Genomic DNA, 22494 nt, shown 5'->3' with positions numbered 1-22494 from the left:
GAGGAGATTTGAGAAAGGTGTTCAAAATCATGAGGGGTCTGGAAAGAATAGATAGGAAGAAACTCTTCCCATTGGTGAAAGGATGCAGAACCAGAGGACACTGATATAAGGTGATTGGCAAAAGAAGCAAATGCAACATGAGGACGAACTTTTTTACACAGCGAGTGGTTAGGGGGAATGCATTGTCTGAGAGTGTGGTGGAGGCAGATCCAATCAAGGCCTTCAAAAGAGAATTGGATAGTAATCTGAAGAGGAAAAGATTGCAGGGCTATGGGAAAAGGCGGGGGGAGTGAGACTAGGTGAGTCGCTGTTGAAGAGAACCGGCACAGACATCATGGGCCGAATTGCCTCCTTCTGTGCTGTAACCATTCTATGATTCAATGAGAATTTGGACACTTCTATCAAATCTCCCTGCCACCTTCTCTGCTCTAAGAACAACTCCATCTTCTGTTGTTTCTGCACATAACTAAAGTTCCTCATCCCTGGCACCATTCTAATAAATCTCTGTACCACCCTCCAAGAGGGTGCCAAAAATTGGGCGCGATACTCCAGCTGAAGCCTAAAGTTTAGCATATATTCCTTGCTTTTGTACTGTATTCCACCATCTATAATCATCCCATTTGCTTTTCTAACAGTCTTCTGAACTTGTCATGCATCCTTCAAAGATTTGGGTATGTGAACCCTCAGTTCAGTCTGTTCCTGCATCCCTTTAAATTTACATCATTTAATTCGTATTGCTTGCCCTCATTCTTCCTCCCAATAAGCATCAATGTTGGGAGCCTGTGTTCAAGCTCCATACCAGGGTTTGAGCTCAGGTACTAAGCTGCTGCTCCAGTATGGAATGTCACTGGAATCAGCTCTCCAATTGCAAAAAACATCCGTCAACCTTTATCCTTTATTTCCTGCCACTGAGCCAATTGTGCATCCAGCTTGCTACATTCTCCTGGAACCTATGGGCTTTTTTTTTAACCAGTCTGCTATCTAGAACCTTGTCAAAAGCCTTAATAATATCGTTGTAGACCACATCAACTGAACTACCCTCATCAATCCTCCCTGCCCGTTCCTCAAAAAGTTCAATCAAGTTGATCAGACATGACCTTCTCTGAATGAATCTTTGCTGACTGTTCTTGATTACTCCATGCCTTTCTAAGTGGCAACTTATTCTGTCTCTCAGAATTTATTCTAAGATTTGCTCATAACTGAGGTTGGACTGACTGGACTGTAGTTATTCGGTCTATTGCTCGCTTCCTTTTTGGACAAAGGAGCAACATTAGCAGTCCTCTAATATGCTGGCCCCATACCTGCATTCAGTGAGGATTGGAAAATGATGGTCAGAGCATCTGCTGTTTCCTCCCTGGTTTCTTTTAACAGCCTGTGATATATTTCATCTGTCCCTGGGCATTTATCCACTTTCTAGGGTGCTAATCCGCTTAATACTTCTTTTCTCCTTATGTTTATCACATCCAATATTTCACATTTCTCCTTAACTAAAATGCCTGCATCATCCCCCTTTTTTGTGAAGCCATACGCAAGGAATTCATGAACAACCATACCCACATTTTGCGCCTCTACACATAGGTTACCTTTTTGATTTTTTATTCTTTCCGTAGTTATCCTTTTACTCTTAATGTATGATAAAGCATCTTTGGGTTCTCCTTGATTTTACTTGCCAATATTCTTTCATGCTCTCTCTTTGCTTTCCTAATTTCCATTTTGATTTCACCCCTGCACTTTCTATACTCCTCTCGGCTTTCTTTTTATTATTATTCATTAACGGGATGTGGGTGTCGCTGGCTAGGCCAGCAGTTATTGCCCATCCCTAATTGCACTTGAGAAGGTGGTGCTGAGCTGTCTTCTTGAACCGCTGCAGTCTTTGGGGTGTAGGTACACCAGCAGTGCTGTTAGGAAGTGAGTTCCAGGATTTTGACCCAGCAACAGTGAAGTAACGGTGATTATAATTCCAAGTCAGGATGGTGTGTGGCTTGGAGGGGAAATTGCAGGTGGTGGCGTTCCCATGCATCTGCTGCCCTTGTACTTATAGGTGGTAGAGGTTGCAGGTTTGGATGGTGCTGTCAATGGAGCCTTGGTGAGTTGCTGCAGTGCATCTTTTAGATGGTACACACTGCTGCCACTGTGCATCAGTGGTGAAGGGAGTGAATGTTTCAGGTGATGGACGGGGTGCCAATCAAATGGGCTGATTTGTCCTGGATGGTATCGAGCTTCTTGAGTGTTGTTGGAGCTGCACCCATCCAGGCAAGTGAAAATATTACATCACACTCCTGACTTGTGCCTTGTAGATGGTGGACAGGCGTTGGGGAGACAAGAGGTGAGTTATTCGCTGCAGAATTCCTAGTCTCTGACCTGCTCTTGTAGCCACAGTATCTATGTGGCTGGTCCAGTTCAGTTTCTGGTCAATGGTAACCCCCAGGATGTTAATAGTAAGCGATCGTAATACCATTGAACAACGGAGGATGGTTAGGTTCTTTCTTGTTGGAGATGGTCATTGCTTGGCACTTGTGTGGTACAAATATTACTTGCCACTTATCAGTCTAAGCCTGAATGTTGTTCAGGTCTTGCTGCGTATGGATACGAACTGCTTCAGTATATAAGGAATCACAAATGGTGCTGAACATTGTGCAATGATCAGTGAACATACCCACTTCTGACCTTATGATTGAAGGAAGGTCATTGATGAAACAGTTGAAGATGGTTGGGCCTAGGACACTACCCTGAGGAACTCCTGCAGTAATGTCCTGGGACTAAGATGATTGACCTCCAACAAATACAACCATCTTCCTTTGTGCTATGTATGACTGCAACCAGCAGAGAGTTTTCCCCCTGATTCCCATTGACTCCAGCTTTGCTAGGGTTCCATGATATCACACTCAGTCCAATGCTGCCTTGATGTCAAGGGCCGCCACTCTCACCTCACCTGCAGTATTGAGTTCTCGGTGCCTGATGTAAGCTTTCCTTTTCTGCCTTTTCAAACCCTGTTAGCTCCTTGACATCCGGGGGCTCTAGATTTGGCAGTCCCATCCTTTTTCTTTGTGGGAACATGTTTAATTTGAACCCTTTGAATCTCCCCTTTGATTGCCTTTCAGTGCTCTAAGACAGATTTACCTTCAAGTCGCTTTTTCCAGTCCACTTTCGCTAAATCACTCCTCAACTTAGGAAAAATATCCTTACCCCAATTTAGAACTTTAACTCCTGTTCTATCATTGTCCTTCACTACCACCAAAATGCCTCCTTACTGCCACTCCTTCCACCTGCCCATCTTCATTTCCTAAAACTAATTCCAGAACGGTGCCCTCTCTTGTTGGACTTGCTACATACTGGCCAAAAGGATCTCCTGAATGCACTTTAAGAATTCTGTTCCCTCTATTCCTTTCACACTAAAACTATCCCAGTTAATATTGGAGTAGTTAAAACCCCCTACTATTACTGCACTTTTGTTTTTAAACTTCTCAGTGATTTCATACATATTTGCAGTTTATCTCCCTCTGACTGTTTGGGGGGCTATAGTACTCTCCCAGTAGTGTGACTGCCCACTTTTTGTTCCTTAGCTCAATCCATATGGCTTCATTTGATGATCCTTCTAACATATCAACCCTCCGCACAGATGTAAGTGGTTCTTAAACCAAAATCCCCCCCCCCTCCTTTTTAATCCCCCTCTCTATCTCATCTGAAAACCATATAACTAGGCATGTTGAGCTGCCATTCCTGTCCCTCTTTAAGCCATGTTTCTGTAATAGCTATGATATCATTCTTCTATGTTTTTATCTGTGCCCTCAGCTTGTCTGCTTTATTTGTTAAACTCCTTGCATTGAAGTATATACGCTTGAGCACTGTAAAACTCTTAAAAAATTTTTTTATAACCTTTCTTTCCTCTGCTTTCCGTCTCATTCAGTAATTTTCTGCCTTTAATTTCCATTTCTGATTTTGTCCCATCAGAATTCACCATAGGTTCCTATCCCCCTGCCAAATCAGTTTAAACTCTGACCACTTGACTACCCATTCTGCCATTGTTCCCAGCAACCAGCCAACCTGGCTCTGTACGACAGTTGGTGGATGGTGGTGGGGGAAAGTCACAGAGTGGGAGGGAGGTAGGGGGCTGCTGCAGTGGCAGGAAATTCGAAGCATGAAAATCTTTGGGGTTCCTGGTTTGCCAACCCTCCTGGATGGCACATAAGTCTCCTAGAATGAGACACTGATCTCCTGAGAGAGACTGGTGGAGAGAGAGAATGGTGTGGTGAGCGAGAGAGTGGCGGAGAGAGAAAGCATGGGTGGAAGAGAGAGAGAATTATGCTAGAGAGATTGGAGTATAGGCAGAGAGAGTGGAGAAGGAAGTAGGGAGAGAGGCAGAAAGAAAGGGAACCGGAAGGGACTCAGTGTTGGAACGAGAAGAAGGAGAAACTGGGGAATAGGAATACATTCCTCTAAGACACAAAAACCCAACAGAAAATGTGAATCAACCATGGCTAACAAAAGAGGTTGAAGATTGTATTAGGTCAAAGGAAGCCTTATAAGGTCACCATAAAAAGTGGTAAGCCTGAGGATTGGGCGGCACAGTGGTGCAGTGGTTAGCACTGCAGCCTCACAGCTCCAATGATCCGGGTTCAGTTCTGGGTACTGCCTGTGCGGAGTTTGCAAATTCTCCCTGTGACCACATGGGTTTCCACCCGGTTTCCTCCCACAGCCAAAGACTTGCAGGTTGATAGGTAAATTGGCCATTGTAAATTGCCCCTAGTGTAGTTAGGTGGTAGGAAAATGGTGGGGATGTGGTAGGAATATGGGATTAATGTAGGATTGGTATAAGTGGGTGGTTGTTGGTTGGCACAGACTTGGTGGGCTGAAGGGCCTGTTTCAGTGCTGTATCTCTAAATAAGTAATAAAAAAATAAATAAAATTTGGAGTCCAACAAAGGAGGACCAAGAATCTGATGAAGAAAGACAAAAGAGATTATGAATGCAAGCTTGTTAGAAACATAAAGGCAGTCTGTGAAAGCTTCTTTAGGTATGTGAAAAGGAAACAATTAACAAGGAATAATGTGGATCCATTGCAGGCAGAGACAGGAGTGTTTATGGTGGAGAATGAGGAAATGGTGGTGAGTTGAAACAATTACGTTGTGTATGCCTTCATGCAGGAAGATACAGAAAATCTCCCAGAATTACTAGGGAACCAAAGTAGTTGTAAAAATGAGGAACCGAAAGTAAGTAGTATCAGTAAAGAGATAGTACTCAAAAAATTAATTAGATTGAAAGTTGATAAATCCCCTGGACCAGATGAACTACATCATAGAGTATTGAAGGAGGTGGCTATAGAGATAGTGGATGCACTGGTGATTATCTTTCAAAATTCTATTGATTCTGGAAGAGTTCTTGCAGACTGGAAAGTAACAAAGGTAACCCCAGTATTTAAGAAACGAGCGGGAGAGTAAAAGGATAACTGCAGACCTGTAAGCTTGACGTCAGTAGTAGGGAACATTTTAGAATCGATTATAAAAGGATAAGATAACTGGACACTTGAAAATAATGATATGATTGGGCAGAGTCAATTCCCTTTTGTAAAAGGGAAATCATGTTTGACAAACCTTTTGGAGTTTTTTGAGGATGTTACTTGTAGCATAGATAAAGGAGAACCAGTGGATGTGGTGTATTTGGATTTTCAGAAGGCTTTTGATAAGGTCCAACACAGGAGGTTAGTAAACAAAATTAGAGCACATGGGATTGGGGGTAATATATTGCAATGGACTGAGAATTGGTTAACAGGCAGAAAGCAAAGGGTGGGAATAAATGGGTCATTCTCAGGATGGCAGGTTGTTACTAGCAGGGTGCCACAACAATCAGTGCTTGGGCCACAACTGTTCACAATCTATTTAAATGATGTGGATATTTGATCAAATGTAATATTTCCAAATTTGCTGATGACACAAAACTAGGAGGAAATGTAAGTTGCGAGCATGGTGCTCGGAGGCTTCAAGGGGATTTGGAAAAGCTAAATGAATGGGCAAGAACATGGCAAATGGAATATAATGTGAATAAGTGTGAAGTGATCCAATTCGGTAGAAAAAAACCCAGAAAGGCAGAGTATTTTTTAAATGGTGAGAGGTTGGGAAGTGTTGATGTCAAAACAGACCTGGTTGTCCTTGTTCACGAGTCACTAAAAGCTAGTATGCAGGTACAGCAAGCAATTAAGAAGGTAAATGATATGTTGGCCTTCATCACAAAGGGATTTGCGTACAGGAGCGAAGATATCTTGCTGCAATTGTATAGAACCTTGTTGAAATTGCACCTGGAGTATTGCGCCCAGTTTTAGTCTCCTTATCTAAGGAAGGATATACTTCCCATAGAGGGAGTGCTACAGAGGTTCACCAGACTAATCCCTGGGATGGTGGGATTGTCATATGAGGAGAGATTGCAGAAACTGGGCCTGTGTTCTCTAGAGTTTCAAAGAATGAGAGGTGATCTCATTGAAACTTACAAAATTCTTACAGGGCATTACAGGGTGGATGTGGATAGGATATTTACTCTGGCTGGTGAGTGTAGAACAAGGGGACACAGTCTCAGAATAAGGGTCAGGCCATATAAGGTTGAGATGAGGAGGAATTTCTTTGCTCAGAGGATGGTGAATCTGCCGAATTCGCAACCCCAGAGGGCTACGGAAGCTCAATTATTGAGCATGTTCAAAACAGCAATTCATAGATTTCTGGATACTAATGACATCAAGGAATATGGGGATAGTGAGGAAAAGTGGCGTAGAGGTAGATGATCAGCCATGATCAGTTTCAATGGTGGAGCAGTCTCGACAGGCCGAATGTCCTACTGCTGTTCCCATTTCCTATAATCTATGAGCTGAGCATTTCATGCAGAGCCAGGAGCAAGAAGGTGAGTGAGAATGGAGCTGCAAAATGAGCAGCCACTAAAAGGGTAAGTGAAACCTGAGGACCTTACTGTGGGTAAATAGTGCAAGATTGTTTCCACTGGTAGGTGAATGGGGAACAAGGAGAGAAGACTGAGGAGTTATCCTGAAAGAACCAAGGGACAAGAGAAAAGGAAGGTCTTCAAATTAGGCCCATTGATTCCATCACCACAAGAGGTTATTGAGGCAGAGGCTGGGACATCAATTAAAAACGAATGGGATAAACTTTAGCCAAGTACAGGAAACCTCCAAAAATATGTACAATTGCACTAGAAGCCAGAAGAAATAATCCAGTAACTAACATGTAAGTACTTCATGAACCCTTCTAATAGGGCTGGTGGGGGGTGGGAGGGGATCCTTCATGCCATTTAACATTGTGTTCAGCTCTGTGAGGTTAAGACGGGGTATTGACTGGAGTGAGAAGTTCAAAAATGGCAGTGCTGGCTTCAAATCAATGGTGCGAACTCACTCATTCATGTCGCAAGTCATCATCATGTGCGTGCAAACTCCTTTACCAAGATAACGTCCTGCTGTAAGTGTGCGCATGCATCTTGGACACCATTTTTAAGGTGACTGCTTTGCACCTAATAAATGGGCCGATTTCACCCGCCACTGATGCAATAAGCAGGGTCAGGCTGGGAGGAGGTGTTCACTGGAGTCCCACACGGTCAGTTATTGGATACATTTTTTCTAAACTGAGCTTGTTAAAATTGCTGAAAGGCAGCAAACAGTCAAAGTACAGAATGCAGTCTTGGATTTGCAAAGCGATTTGGATTGCTTGTGCAATTGGACAATTCAATGGAAAATTAAAAGTCAAATAGATAATTTTGAGATATTGCATATTGTACGAAACAAATCTGATGTAAACTGGAGGAGATTATAGAGATGGGGAGTGGCGAGGCTGCGGAGGGCATTGAAAACAGTGATGTAAATTTTAAAATCAATGTGCTGCTGGACCAGGAGCCGTTGATCACAGGGGTGATGTGTGAATGAGATTTGGTGCAATTTATGAAACGGGCAATCACATCACTTTCAATATTTAGACACAGTTGTGAAGCAACTAAACAAGTAAATGGAATGTTGAGCATATGTCCAGAAGAGAAATCTGCTCATTGGTTTTAAAGTTTTATAATGCCATCTAAATGGGTGAAGATGTTTGGTGTGATCTTCCAGGTACAATAGTACGGACAAACTATTAAGACAACTTAAAATGCAGCTGATGCCTCTATGGGGTGTTATGGTACAATGAGAGTAGCTTTATGGATCAAATGGCCTAATATTATATTATATTCATATCCATAAACTAATTCCCCAACTCAAATAGCACCATTCCAGAAAATGATATTGAATTCCAGCCTTGTACTCTTCACCGTCATCCTGGGACCAAGACTACAATTTATTAGGTTACAGCACTGGCACAGAGGCATGAGGGGGTTGGGGTTCTGGAGGGGAGTGGGTGGGGGGGGGGGGGTGGGGGTGCAGGCGAGGACTTCAGTAAAAGCCAAACAAGAACTTAGTAATGGTCACCTTCATCATTGTTTCCAGGAGCTCGGATCTCACATACCAGTAAGACAGAGACGAGCCAAAGGTAGCACAGCTTCCGATCCATGAGTTAGAGGCAGAGAATTCTGAAATGATGGTGAAAATAATAAGAAAGATAAGGTGACAATAAATCACATCAGGTAGACATCAACACCACGTTTATTCGATAGCTCTTTCTAAGAGCTGGCACAGGTACAGTAGGCCGAATGGCCTCCTGTGCTCTAAGTTTCTATGATGTGAACTCTTGTGTTTTGAAAGTGATTTTGTTTTTGTTAAAAATATTTTGGCTGTATTTGCGTACAACCCAACCACTAGGTGGCGCAGTATTTGCACTTTTACCTCCAAGGCAGATAATCATCAGTTCATGTCCCAGGACCGACCTGAGAGTAGAATCTGAGTTGATACTCCAGCACATTATTTGGGCATTCCTGCATTGACAGTTTTTGGGATACAGTGCAAGGTACTTTTGCTTTGTTTGGCTCAGCTGGTCAATGGTTGAATTATCCGAATCTCCTAATATCCTATATGTACGGCCCCAATGTTATTTCAGAGGTTGGGGAGCAGTTTTAGGGCCCCGAGATTCTGATGAATTTAGCACCTAAAGGGGAACCTGTGGATGTGGTGTACTTGGATTTCCAGAAAGCATTTGACAAGGTGCTGCATCAAAGGTTACTAAACCAAATAAGAGCCCATGGTATAGGGAATAACATATTAGCATTGATAGAGGATTGGTTAGCTAACAGGAAACAGAGAGTAGGCATAAATGGGTCATTTTTGGATTGGCAAGCTGTAACTAGTGGAGTGTTGGGGCCTCAGCCATTTACAATCTATAGCAATGACTTGGATGAAGGAACAGAATGTTCCTTCATCCAAGTCATTGCTATAGATTGCTAAATTCGCTGATGACACAAAGAGAGTAAGTTGTTAAGAGGATATAAGGAGAAAAATTTCACAGACCCCCTTATTGGGGGTCCTGATTGGGGTGGGGGGGCGAAAAATGCCTCTGGAGAGGCCGCCGTGGCCTCGACACTGGGAAGGCCCAGCCCGATATTGCCGGCAGCGGTGAGGCCTCATGGTGGCCCCCCCACTGCTCAGCGACGGGAGCCAAATTAACATTTGTAAATTTATTTAAATAAATGAATTAAATACTTACCCGCTCCCATCACTGTCCCTGAGTGAAATTGCTGCTGGTGGCTGGCACTCCCGCGCCATCGGAACCCCATCCAGGGATCCGAGGTGTAACACTGGTAGGGAGAGGGGAGCAGGTAAGTGTTCCAATGGGGGGTGGAGGGGAAAAGGGGTCAAACTCATCAGATTGGTGTAGGGGATGGTGGGAAGGGGTATAGTTCACAGTTTATGAAGGGGGTGGTGGTGGTGAGAGAGCAAGGAATGAATTGAATGGTTATTGGCGGGGGTGGGAGAGGGGCTACAAATATTTATTTAATTTTTTTGATAAATTTTAACCACCTATCTTTTTAAAAATTTAAATTAAATGGAAGGGCTTGAAGCCCTTTAAAAATGGCATCGGTGCCTGCGCAATGGTACCTGACGCCATTGCTGGGGACAGATGGACCGCCCACTCTATGACATTGGCTGGACCAGTCCAACCTGACCATTGAAATGAGCCACCGCATTTAATATCACGGTGGCTCCGCGATGTGCGGTCCGCACAGGCAGACCACTATAGTTTATGTCCGCTGCTAATTTTGGCAGTGGACATGTAAAATGCAGCCCAAGGAGTCGGCAAAGGGATATAGATAGGTTAAGTGCGCGGGCAAATATTTGACAGATGGAGTATAATGTGAGAAAGTGCAAACTATCCCACTTTGGATGGAAGAATAGAAAAGCAATATATTATTTAAATGGAGAGAGATTGCAGAACTCTGAGATGCAGGGGGATCTGGCTGTCCTTGTACATGAAACACTGAAAGTTACTATGTAGATAAAACAAGTGTTGAGAAGGCAAATGCAATGTTGTCATTTATTGCAGGGGGAATGGAATATAAAAGAAAATATGTTTTGCTACAGTTGTACATGGCATTGGTGAGCCCACATCGAGAGTATTGTGGACAGTTTTGGTGTCCTTACTTAAGAAAGGATATAATTGCATTGGAAGCAGTTCAGAGAAGGTTCACTCAACTGATTCCTGGGATGAAAGGGTTGTCTTATGAGGAAAGGTTGGACAGGTTGGGTCAGTATTCATTGGAGTTTAGAAGGATGAGAGGTAATCTGATTGAAACATATAACATCCTGAGGGATCTTGACAGGGTGGATGTTGAAAGGACATAAGGGGGAAAACTTTAGAGACCCCCCGAAGCCAGGGGTCGTGACAGGGTGGGGGGGGCGCAGAAAATGCCTCGAGAGAGACCCGCCATGGCTTCGATGCTGGGAAGGCGAGGCCTCGTGGTGGCCTTGTGGGAGAAACTAAAACTAGAGGGCACAGTTTAAAAACAAAGCGATTGATGACAACGCTACGTCATCAGGATGCGCCGCGGTGCGCACATGCACACACGGTCTCAGGCCCTCTGCACATGCGCTGCGGTCCGGATTGCCAGGACCAGTTTGTGCATGCGCAGATGACGTCATCGCGTAATGTCATCTTCCTCGGGGAACACGCCAGGTTGGCCTCTGCGCATGCGCAAACTGGTCCTGGCAAACCGGACCGCAGCGCATGCGCAGAGGGCCTGCGACCGTGTGCACACGTGCGTCAATCTTCCGAAAGCTTCGGCGCGAGTTTTTGAAAATGGAAGGAGGAGGAGAGGTTTCGTCGGGCATTTTATCTCAATTATTTAGTCATTTTGGACATTTGCTTCATTTTTATTAGACAGAGGAGATTGTTCCAAGGTAAGTTGCTCTGAAAATATTTACATTGTCTGGGGCACCGCATGTGCTCCAGTCCCTGTTGTTAAGTTGGTCTGAAAACATTTCAAGGGAGGGAAGGAGGGAGGGAAGGGAGGGGGGAAGGGAGGGAGGGACGAGGGAAGGAGGGAAGGGAAGGAGGGAGGGGAGGGAAGGGAGGGGGGAAGGGAGGGAGGGATAGGGGAGGGGGGAAGGGAGGGAGGGATGAGGGAAGGAGGGAAGGGAGGGGAGAAGGGAGGGAGGGGAGGGACGGGGGGGAAGGGAGGGAGGGACGGGGGGGAAGGAAGGGGGGGAGGGGGGAGGAGAGGAGCGGAAGAGGAGTGCCTTTTCCTGTGCATGCGCCATAAACACAAGGACTGGCTGATGAGATGGAGCCAATTAATTTGCCCAACAACTGCCCGGAAGCACCTTCGGATGGAGGTGGCCATGTGCTGGACATCACTCGCGTGCCGCAATCCATGGATCCTGAGCGTTTCACCCCCTGGCCTAATGATCTGATGGACCATACATACGCCTGCCTGTTCAAAGCTCCACTTCCCCCACCTGCGGTACCCTCTCCTTGCTGTTCAGTTGCACAGTCACCTGTTCCTGCACCCATCCAAGCAGTGCACATGGACACACAGCCACATGTTCCTGCACCCATCCGAGCAGTGCACGTGGACACACAGCCACATGTTTCCCCATCCGCCCTTGAAACAACCATGCAGAGCCTTGTGAGACTCTGCAATTGCCAGCTGCTGCCTGTCAAGCAGAGAAGACGTCCAAACGGGTCAAGCACTTGGGGAACATTCAGCAAGAAGAGACTGAGCACTAAAAGAAACAAGCATGCCGTGTCCAGTGGTAGCACAAATGTGAATGCTCTTGCTGCGTACACAACTGGTGAGGTGTGAGTGCAGCCACACCATTCTCCATCCTCAGTGTTGCTTTAAGGCAAAGGTAGATAAGAGTGAAAGAAATGGAAGATGATGCTGATAGTAGTAGGCAGGATTAAATGGGAGTGGATGGGAAGACGCACGAGTAGCATAACCACTAGCAGGGAACAGCTGGGCTAAATGGCCTGCTTTATGTTCTAGTCCAAAAGAAATGTGCTTCTTTTTCCAGCACCCTCACATCATTCATGTTTTCCCTGAGAGCAGCATTGAACCATCACGAGATAGGGGCAGTTACATCATCCTGACTCCTACAGCTGAGGTGGGTACTAAGTGATTCATTGGCCTATACTGCAGAGCATAAAGCACGCGCAACAGTAATTTCATTGGAGGGAGGGAAGCTCTGACACTGATGTTCTTTCATTATTTCCTTTCATGCAAAATGTGCCCTTGAGAAAACAATCCTTGACACTTAAGGACGGCATTCCAGCAAAGGAGGCAGTGCAGGAGATGACGCAAGGATGTGATGATTCCTGCATCTGAGGTGGGTAATAAGTGCTTCATTGGCGACGTTATCAATTGGTGCCTTCACTGCAGAACTTAAAAAGGTGTGCGCAACAGTAATTTCAGTGGATGGAGGGAGGCAAGCTCTGACTCTGATTTGCTTTTCTTCTTTTCATGTAAAACATGCCGTCGAGAAAACAATCCTCGAGACTTACGGTCAGCATTCAACCAACGAAGGCAACTGGATCATGCTGCGGAGCTCATCACGATGTGGAAAGGAACATTGCATTTATGGATGAATTGGGAATGCACATTGGGATGCGCTTGGGGAACATTCACCAAGAATAGACTGAGCTCAAACTCTTGTGACTTTGCCTTCTTCACATGGACAATACAGTAGTGGAATAGAGAGCCAAGCATTCATTCACCACAAGGCTCTCCAGGAACAATCTCTTTAGCTGTGCATAGCAGAGACTCGGCCTGTCTGTCTAACGGGAATGCTGGACACAACACTCATGTATCCATGCACAGCAGTTCCTCGGATACTTAATGAACTTAATAAAACTTTTCAATAATTAAACCCAGAATTGTTGAGGCTTTGTTTTGCATGCTATTTCCCCGACTTTGCAACTGCACTTCAGATATTCAACTATGGTGGAGGGGTGGAGGTAGGGGGGTAGAGGGAGGGGTGGGTGAAGAGGGGGATAGAGGGGTGGGTGAAGAGGGGGAGGGAGGGGTGGGAGTAGAGGGGGAGGGGTGGGGAGAGCGGGGTGGGGAGAGCGGGGAGGGGTGGGGAGAGGGAGCATGCAAAATGCAGGGACCATACAGTTGCAATGCCTGAAGTACTGTGGAGAAGTAGAGAAAGCAACTGGGTAGGGGAGAAAGCAACTGAATTGGGCATCCGCAGCTGGAGGGAACGGCTGAATGGAGAGGGCCGGAAGCGAGAGGCCGTAGAGAGCCGCGGGGAGCGAGCGTGCGAAGACCTTGGTGTCACCGGGTCCAGGGACTGGCTGGTAAGTCTTTTGCTGTTGTGTTTATGGCGCATGCACAGAAAAAGGCACTCCTCTTCCGTTCCGCTGCTCCCCCCCCCCCACTCTCTCCCCTTCCTCCCTCTCCCTCCCCTCCTCCCTCTCCCTCCTCCCCCCTCCCTCTTACCCTGCTCTCCCTCTTTCCCCCCACACTCTCCCTCTTTCCCCCCTCTCTCTCCCCCCTCCCTCTTTCCCCCCTCCCTCTTTCCCCCCTCCCTCTTCCCCCCTCCCTCTTTCCCCCTCCCTCCCTCCTCCCCCTCTTCCCCCTCCCTCTTTCCCCCCTCCCTCTTTCCTCCCTCTCCCTCTTCCCCCCCTCTCCCTCTTTTCCCCCCCTCCCTCTCCCTCTTTTCCCCCCTCCCTCTCCCTCTTTCCCCCTCCCTCTTTCCCCCCCTCCCTCTCCCTCTTTTCCCCCCCTCCCTCTTTCCCCCCCCCCGCCCCGGCACCGCTACCGCTGCTCCCCCCACGCTGCTCTCCCCGCCCCCCGCGCTGCTCTCCCCAGCCCGCTCCACTCTCTCACTCTGGCCATTGTATGCTGCCACGTGTTTGTTAGGTTTCATCTGTGTGATTCTTTGAGCAGCGCCCTCTTTAGTCCTGGCAGCTGCTACAGTCGCAGGCTGTGACGTTTTCGTGGCACATGCTGTATTTGCGCATGTGCCAAAACAGCGCCACCTACCGATCGCGTTGTCAACAATTGCGGTCGTTTAAAAATAGGCTGCGTTTGTTGACAACGCTACCACTAGGTGGCGCTGCAGTGGCACATGCGCAAATGAAGCCTGTGCCACAAAAACGTCACAATCTGCGACTTCAGGCAGCTGCCAGGACTAAAGATGGCGCTGCTCAAATAATCACATGAAGGCAACCTAACCTAAACACATGGCGGCACACAATGGCGGGAGGGAGGGAGCGAGCAGGCTGGGGACAGGGGGGAGCGGCCCGGGGACGGTGGGGGAGTGGAGCGGCAGGGGATGGTGGGGGAGTGGAGCGGGCCGGGGACAGGGGAGGGAGCGGTGCGGAGCGGGCCGGGGACGGGGTGGGGCAGTGGAGCGAGCTGGGGACGGGAGGGAGCTGAGCAGGCCGGGGATGGGGGGGGGAGCCGAGCGGGCCGGGGACAGGGGGGAGCGGAGCGGCCGGAGAGCAGCGAGGGTGGGGGAGCAGAGCGGCCGGAGAGAGCAGTGAGGGTGGGGGAGCAGAGCGGCCGGAGAGAGCAGCGAGGGGGGTGGGGGAGCAGAGCGTGTGAAAGAGCAGCGAGGGTGGGGGAGTGGAGCGGCCAGAGAGACCAGCGAGGGTGGGGGAGCAGAGCGGAGCGGAGAGAGCAGTGAGGGTGGGGGGGGGGAAACGGAGCTTGATGCATGCGTGAATACCCATTGGCATTGCATTGCTGTCCGCGTAAAGCGCATGCGCAGAGGCCAACCAGGCGCGTTGCCCGAAGATGCACACGTCACGCGATGATGTCATCAGCGCATGCGCTAACCAGTCCTGGCAAGTCGGAACGCAGCGCACGTGCAGAGAGCAGGAGCCTGTGTGCGCACCTTTGCAGAGCCTGATGACGTCAATGGCTGACTGCGTTGTCAGGAATCACTTTGTTAAAAATAAGATGTCTCTCATTTAGGTTAGAGATGAGAAGAAAATTTTTCTCCGAGGGTCGTGTGTCTGTGGAACTCTCTTCCCCAGAGAGCAGTGGAGGCAGGGTCATTGAATGTTTTTAAGGCAGATTCTTGACAAACAGGGGAATCAAAGGGTTTCTGGTGTAGGCAGGAAAGTGAAGTTGAGTCCACAAACAGATCAGCCATGATCTTATGGAATGGTGGAGCAGGCTCGAGGGGTCGAATGGCCTACTCCTGCACCTAGTTTGTATGTTTCTATGACCTGATTACTATTTTTTGTCTGTTTTGCCAGGCTGCAGCCAGATTGAGAAGTTGACTGGCTATCAGGCACCACGCCATAGCCAGGGAGCAAACTGGAGAGAGGGAGCTAAAAGGTTGTAGAGGGGCAAGAGACAGATCGGAGGTTAGCGGGGGGATCAAAGACCAGAATGGAGATGAGATGGATCAGAGGGGAGATCGGAATGGTCATGGGTTGTCTGATTGCGGGAGTGAAAAGGCACTTCACTGTTGGATCCAGCAGTCCTTTAGCTGCCTGGTTTGCCGTGCCCCAGGAAACCCTTCTGGCTAGGGTTAAATTTAAAATGGTGATTAATTCTGAGGCCTGCAGCCTCATTATAATATTTAATTGACTGACTTGCCTCATGCAGGCTGATTGTTTGTCTGCTGCCCTCCCGCTTCTGTTAGAAACAGAGGTGGACAGGTTGGAGATGAGTTGAGGTCAGGTTTCAGATTTTAAACATTTTGACATCCCACCTGACAGAAATCAACCCATTGTTGGGGGTTAAAATCCCCTTTCCCCAATAATACATGCACAGATCACTTTGTAAATAAGCATGAATAAGAATTACTGGGAGAAGAACAAAGAAAAGTTTAAGCAGAATCTCACCTGCGTCTAACCGTGTGCTGGTGCCCGTATAATAAGCAGGCTGAAAATATCCCTTTTAAGTCTGATATTTCCCAACATGAAAACATAATTTGCATTTCAACAATGTAGATATTATTGTAAAATCACCAAGGTTAATAACCTTTCCTGCAAAAGTGATCGTTAAGAATATATACAAAGAAATATTCTGAACGGCCATTTTAGGTGATGAACGATGGCTTTTACTGGAAAGGCTAATAACCTGCATGAGTTTCCACCATCATCTACATTGATCAATGTGCTGGCAAGAAGCCAATGTAACTATTTGCTCATTGAAATTCTTCTAATGACATTGTGTATCTTACAAAACCCTGTTTAATTTAGTTCATGATTTTCAAATCGAAGTTTGATGTTTTTCTTTAATGTTTTCATTATTAGGTTGAAACTCCATTCCAGGGTAATGAATAAGAAGTCTGTATTTAATGCATGACTTCTGTTTTTTTTTTCTAAAAATGACCACCTTTTTAAAAAAACTTTAATTGCGCTCATCAAGGATAGTGTAGCAAAGTAGAATATTCTCCATTTCAGTCTCTGAGTGTCAACAAGTATGGCTCGGACCTATCTTGTTAACTCTGTCTCTGTACATCAAAGTCCCTGTTTGATTTAGGGTGTTGAAATCTGTGCAGCACACTCAGGAACTGTCCTTAACATTTAGCATTAAAAGCAGAGAAAAGCTTCCTCCATTCCACGCTGCAAACCTCTGCACCAATCTCAGAGGCTACCCCATACTTCATCACTCTGACATTACTCCATTTGCCACCTTGTGACAACACTGCATGAAATTGCCAATGTATTGTTCATTAGTATTGAGGGACAGTATTTTGTGCACCCTTGACTACCAGAACTGAAATGAGATTGTTCATACTCATTTCATGTAAATCCCTTCAGGGTGGGCGACACAGACTTTAATCCCATAAATTAGAGTTTGATTTGAATTCAAATGTAAATGCCAAAAGCAAAATTCTGGCATCTAATAAACCGCTAATTATATATATTTTAGATTTTGTCAAACATGTTTTCATTTACTTCTGATATGATATATATAACACAGCAGGCTATTATAGGTCAATGTGATTACATTGAGTGGCATATATCATTAACCCACTATTTAACCATGTTGTTCAATGTGCTTTTATGAATTAAATTCAGAACATTTGAATGTTGTCTCTTGACATTGAGCATGACTGGAAGAATGAGCAGAGGCTGTGAAGAGCAGGACAAGTTGCGAGAAGAGGGAGGGGGGAGAAGGAGTAGAAAGGCTTTCAGCAGGAGGCCGTATCTGCAGCTTCTTACCTCAATTCGGTGATGAGAAATGCTTGAGATGTCTGAGCTTCACTAAAGAGATTGTGACTGAAAGTTGCCACCTGCTGTAGCAACAATGCCAACTCCAGAGCAGGGAAAGAACTGCATTGCCTGTAGCTGTCAAGGTGACTGGCTCTGAACTTCTACGTATCTGGCTCCTTCCAGGCTGCTGCTGGAGTGAAAAGCATCATCTCACAATGTGCAGTACTCTGCTACATAAGGGAGGTCACTAAGTCTCTTTATGCAAAGGAAGATAACTTCATCTCATTCCCTCTTGCTAGACAGAAGCAGGTGGGACAAGCACAAAGATTTGCAAGGACTGCAGGCTTCCCCTTGGCACAGGATGCCATTGACTGCATGCACATTGGTTTCAAATCTGCTGTGTATCTGAACCGAAAGGAATTCTACTCCGTCAATGTGCAGCTTGTGTGACCACAGGAAGTATAACATGCAGGCCAATGCCTGGTATCCTGGCAGCAATCAAGATGTGTTCATTCTTCTGGAGTCCTCTGTGCCAGCAACATTTCCACCACTACAGCAAAACAAAAGTTGATTATGGGCGGCAAGGATTTTCTGCTAATTACATGGCTCATGACCCTGTTCCTGAACCCCCCATACACGTGTACAGCAGGCATAGGAGAGCCGTACTGCCAGGAGAAATCTTATCGGGCAGATCATTGGCATCCTGAAGCAATGATTCTGCTGCCTGGACTATTATGGAGAAACCCTGCAGTACTCAGCTGAGCGGCTCTCAAGACTTGTCCTGGTATGCTGCTTTCTGCACAAGCTTGCCATCATCAGGGAATGACCATTGCCAACACCTTTCAAGTGAGAAGCTGAGGATCAGGAAGATGAGAAGGAAGAGCTGGAATAGGAGGAGGCAGAAGAGGAGGAAGAGGAAGGGAAGCAGCAATTTAAACAGTTCCTTTCTGCCTGGCTGTGCGTGAACAATGAGCGATACTAATAACCCCAACCCCAATTCCCCATTCACCAGCAATCATAAGACCATAAGAAATAGGGGAAAGCATAGTTAGTTTGGCCTGCAAGCCCCCTTCCGCTATTCAGTAAGATCATGACTGATCTTCTATCTCAATTCCACCTTCCCACACTATCTCCATATCCCTTAATTCCCTTAATACCCAGAATTCTATCAATCTCTGCCTTGAATATAATCAATGACTGAGCAGCCACAGCTCTCTGGGGTACAGAATTCCAAAGATTCACAATCATTTGAGTGAAGAAATTTCTCCTCATCTTAGTCCTAAATGACCGACCCCTTATTCTGAGACTTTAACCCTGTGTTTTAGCAAAGCTTTTGATAAGGTCCCACATGACAGACTGTTCACGAAAGTAAATGCCCATGGAATCCAAGGCAAAGTGACCCGTTGAATACAAAATTAGCTGAGGCAGAAAACAAAGGGTAATGGTCAATGGGAGGTTTTGTGACTGGAAGGTGTTTCCAGTGGGGCTCCGCAGGGCTCAGAACTAGGTCCCTTGCTTTTTGTGGCAATCTATCAATAATTTACACTCAAATGTGGTGGGTATGTTTAAGACGTTTGCAGATGTTACAAAAATTGTCCGTGTGGTTGATAATGAAGAAGAAAGCTGTAGATTGCAGGAAGATATAAATGGATGACTCAGGTGGGCAGAACAGTGGCAAATGGAGTTCAATCCATAGAAATGTGAGACACTGCATTTGTGGAAGGCGAAAAAGGCAAGGGAATATACAATAAATGGTAGGATACTGAGAAGTGTAGAGAAACAGAGGGACCTTGGAGTGCACATCCATAGATCCCGGAAGGTGGCTGGACAGGTAGATAAAGTGGTCAAGAAGGCATACCAAATCCTTGCCAGTATTAGCTGAGGCATAGAATATAAGAGCCAGGAGGTTATGCTGAAATTGTATAAAATACTAAGTTCGGCCACAGCTGGAGTACTGTGTGTAGCTCTGGTCACCACACTATAGGAAAGATGCACTTGCATTAGCGAGGGTACAGAGGAGATTTACAAGGATGTTGCTTGGACTGGAGAATTTTAGTTATGAAGAAAGATTGGATAGGCCAGGCTTGTTTTCTTTGGAGCAGAGGAGGCTGAAGATACACCTAATTGAAGTGTATAAAATTGAGGGGTCTAGATAGAGTGGATAGGAAAGCCCTATTTCCCTTGGTTGAGGGGCTCATAACCCGAAAGGCATCGATTTGGTGTAAGAAGTAGGTGGTTTAGAGGGAATTCGAGGGGAAATGTTTTCATTCTGGAACTCACTGCTGGAAAGAGGGCTGGATGCAAGAACCCTCATAACATTTAAATATTACTTGGATATGCACTCCCCAGTAGTGTAATTGCCCCTTTTTTGTTCTTAGGTTCAACCCATATGGCCTCATTTTAATGATACTTCGACCATATCATCCCTCCTCACAGCTATAATTGTTTCTTGAATCAATATTGCGAATCCCCACTTCGTTTTTATCCCCCCTCTATCTTGTCTCAAAACCCTGGCTGGGAATTTACTGGGCCCCCGATATCGAGCTCCATGGCAGGTTGGCTGGAAGGTGGTTCCGGCAGAGGCGCGCCACCAAGTTTGACGCCAGGAGGGCCCGGTCGATCCTCCCGGTGGCAGTGAGACTCCGTGACGGCACCCCCGCCGCTGGGCAATGGGACCTAAATTTCAATATGTAAATCAATAAAATTAATAAATTTAAAAACACTCATCTCCAATCTTCCAGGCCCACCGCGATCTTCAGTGCCTTCATTTCCCTGTCGTGGCACTGGTGTGGGGGGTGGGGGGAAGACAGTTAAGATTTTTAGTGCTGGGGTAGGGGGAACAGGGTCAAATAAACGTAATGAGTGTAGGGGATGATGGGAAGGGGTGAACTTTAAACTTTGTACAGTCTGGGGAAGGAAAAGTCAGATTTCAAAGGTAACTGTTTTTGGGGGGTGGGGGGGGGGAGGGGGGAGGGCAAATAGTTACTGCAATTGTTATTGGGGGGTGAGGAGGGGAGTTACAGTTCTATTTGGTAGATTTTTGGGCGCTCCTACTTTAAACATTCAAATTGACCGGCAGGGCTGGCTGCCCTTAAAAAATGGCGGCAATGCCTGTGCACAGGCAGGTGACACCATTGCCAGCGTCAGACAGCCGGCCCCCTCAACATGATTGGGAGGACTGGCCACCCTTGACTATTTAAATGAGCCGTGTGACTCTTGGCAGCGGGCTCTTAAAATCCAGTTCCCGGTAACCAAGAATGTCATTCTTGCCCTTCTTTCAGCCATGTCTAGACTTCCTGCATTGAAGTATATACTTTCCTGCCTTTCATTTACAACTTCTCTCCCTTCTGAATCTACTCTCAGGTTTCCATTCCCCCTGTCAAGCTAGTTTAAACCCTCCCCACTAGCACTAGCAAACCCGCTGTGGGAATATTGGTCCCAGCCTGTTGAGGTGCAACCTGTCCAGCTTGTACAGTTTCCAGCTCCCCCAGAAGCGGTTCCAATGACTCAGGAATCTAAAGCCTTTGCTCCTGCACCAACTGTCCAGCCACATATTCATGAGCTCTATCTTCCTATTTCTAGCTTCATTAGCACGTGGCACCAGCAATAATCCAGAGATTACTACCTTTGAGGTCCAGCTTTTCAATCTCTCTCCTAGCTTCGTAAACTCTGCCTTCAGGACATCATCCCTCTTTCTGCCTATGTCATTGGTGTCGATATGGACAATGACCTCTGGCTGTTCACTGTCCCCTCTCAGTATGCCCTGCAGTCACTCAGTGACCTCCTTGACGCCGGCACCGGGCAGGCAACTTAGCTTCCTGGAGTCACATCTGTGACTGCAGAAGCGCCTGACTGTTCCCCTCACTATCAAATCCCTTACCACTATTCTTCCTCCACAGCCCCCCTGCCTCATGCAGCTGATCCAGCCGTGGTGTCGTTGACTTGGCTCTGCCTTCCTTCCCCGTCACTCCCATCAGCTGTCCAAACTGAATACTGGTTGGAGAGCGAGATGCCCTCAGGGGATCCCTGCCCTGTCCGCCTGGTCCTCTTTGTCCTTCAAGCAGTCACCCATTCCCTCTCTGCCTGTACACCTTGAAGCTGCGGGGTGACAGCTTCTAAAAACATGCTATTAACGAAGCTCACAGCCTTGCGGATGTACTGTAGTGACTGCAGTTGCCGCTGGCAACACATCCTGCACATGTGATCATTCAGCCCACCAGAAGCATCCAAGATTTCCCACATGGCACAGGACGTGCATTCCCTGGTACTGAGGTGTCTGGCTATGCCTTTACTAATCAGCAATCGCTCCTTCCCTGGTTGTGATGTCATTATAGCTGTTTTGCAGATGTTGTGTTTGTTGTTGGTGATTTCACTGGAGGCTCCCCTGCTTTAACTCCTCAGTCACTCCACTCAGTCTCCACTCAGGTCCGCTGCCTCCGCTGTTACTGGTGAGTCTTTGGGCTACCTCTGTCTTTAACTCCTGCCTTAACTCCTATAAAATATCGGAAGTAACATAATAGCTCCTTTATTGTTTCTTAACTCCAAGCAAATAGATTCCCTCTTTGACTTCCTCAAGGACATTCGCTCTTTCTAACACTGTAGTATGTTCCTTAATCAAAAGTGCCATCCCTCCTCCTTTTTTTCCCTTCCCTATCATTCCTGAATACCTTGTGCCCAGGAATATCAAGCATCCAATCCTCCCCTTTTTTGAGTCAGGTCTCAGTTATCACTACCACAACACAACCCCACGTGGCTATTTGTGCCAGGAAGGAAGATTAGTTATGCGGGTATCATCATATTCAATTACTTCAACCCAGCTGGTGGCCTCTGCAATGGCCCTTCCCATAATGGCCAGCACCATCTCCTCCACTGGGGATTAGAACATGCAGGCATGTCTCCCTGTCCGGTTTGTTCCTGCTGCATGCTGTTGTGTGCCACCTTCTCCTGCAAGAAAGTGTCGTGCA

General features: G+C 46.6%; 2 protein-coding genes across 2 annotated transcripts in view; one reads left to right on the top strand and one right to left on the bottom strand.

Moving 5' to 3' along the window:
• si:dkey-211g8.8 (uncharacterized protein LOC108004533 homolog) overlaps nt 1-16274 on the bottom strand; it is a 61300-nt gene extending 45026 nt beyond the window's left edge. Inside the window, exons 1-2 of the mRNA XM_068039667.1 lie at nt 16211-16274; nt 8446-8546 (exon numbers count right to left, since the gene is read on the bottom strand). Coding sequence (XP_067895768.1) covers nt 8446-8527 — 82 coding nt within the window. The 5' untranslated portion in view covers nt 8528-8546; nt 16211-16274. The remainder of the gene's footprint in view (nt 1-8445; nt 8547-16210) is intronic.
• The window catches only part of LOC137373973 (probable G-protein coupled receptor 139), a 58731-nt gene continuing 49847 nt past the window's right edge, over nt 13611-22494 (top strand). The window contains exon 1 of the mRNA XM_068039670.1: nt 13611-13705. The gene's annotated coding sequence lies outside the window, so the exon portion shown is untranslated. The remainder of the gene's footprint in view (nt 13706-22494) is intronic.

Source organism: Heterodontus francisci, chromosome 9 (genome assembly GCF_036365525.1).
Source record: "Heterodontus francisci isolate sHetFra1 chromosome 9, sHetFra1.hap1, whole genome shotgun sequence".
Classification (NCBI taxonomy): domain Eukaryota; kingdom Metazoa; phylum Chordata; class Chondrichthyes; order Heterodontiformes; family Heterodontidae; genus Heterodontus; species Heterodontus francisci.
The sequence above is the reverse complement of the archived record's forward strand: the minus strand, read 5'-3'. Positions and strand labels throughout refer to the sequence as shown.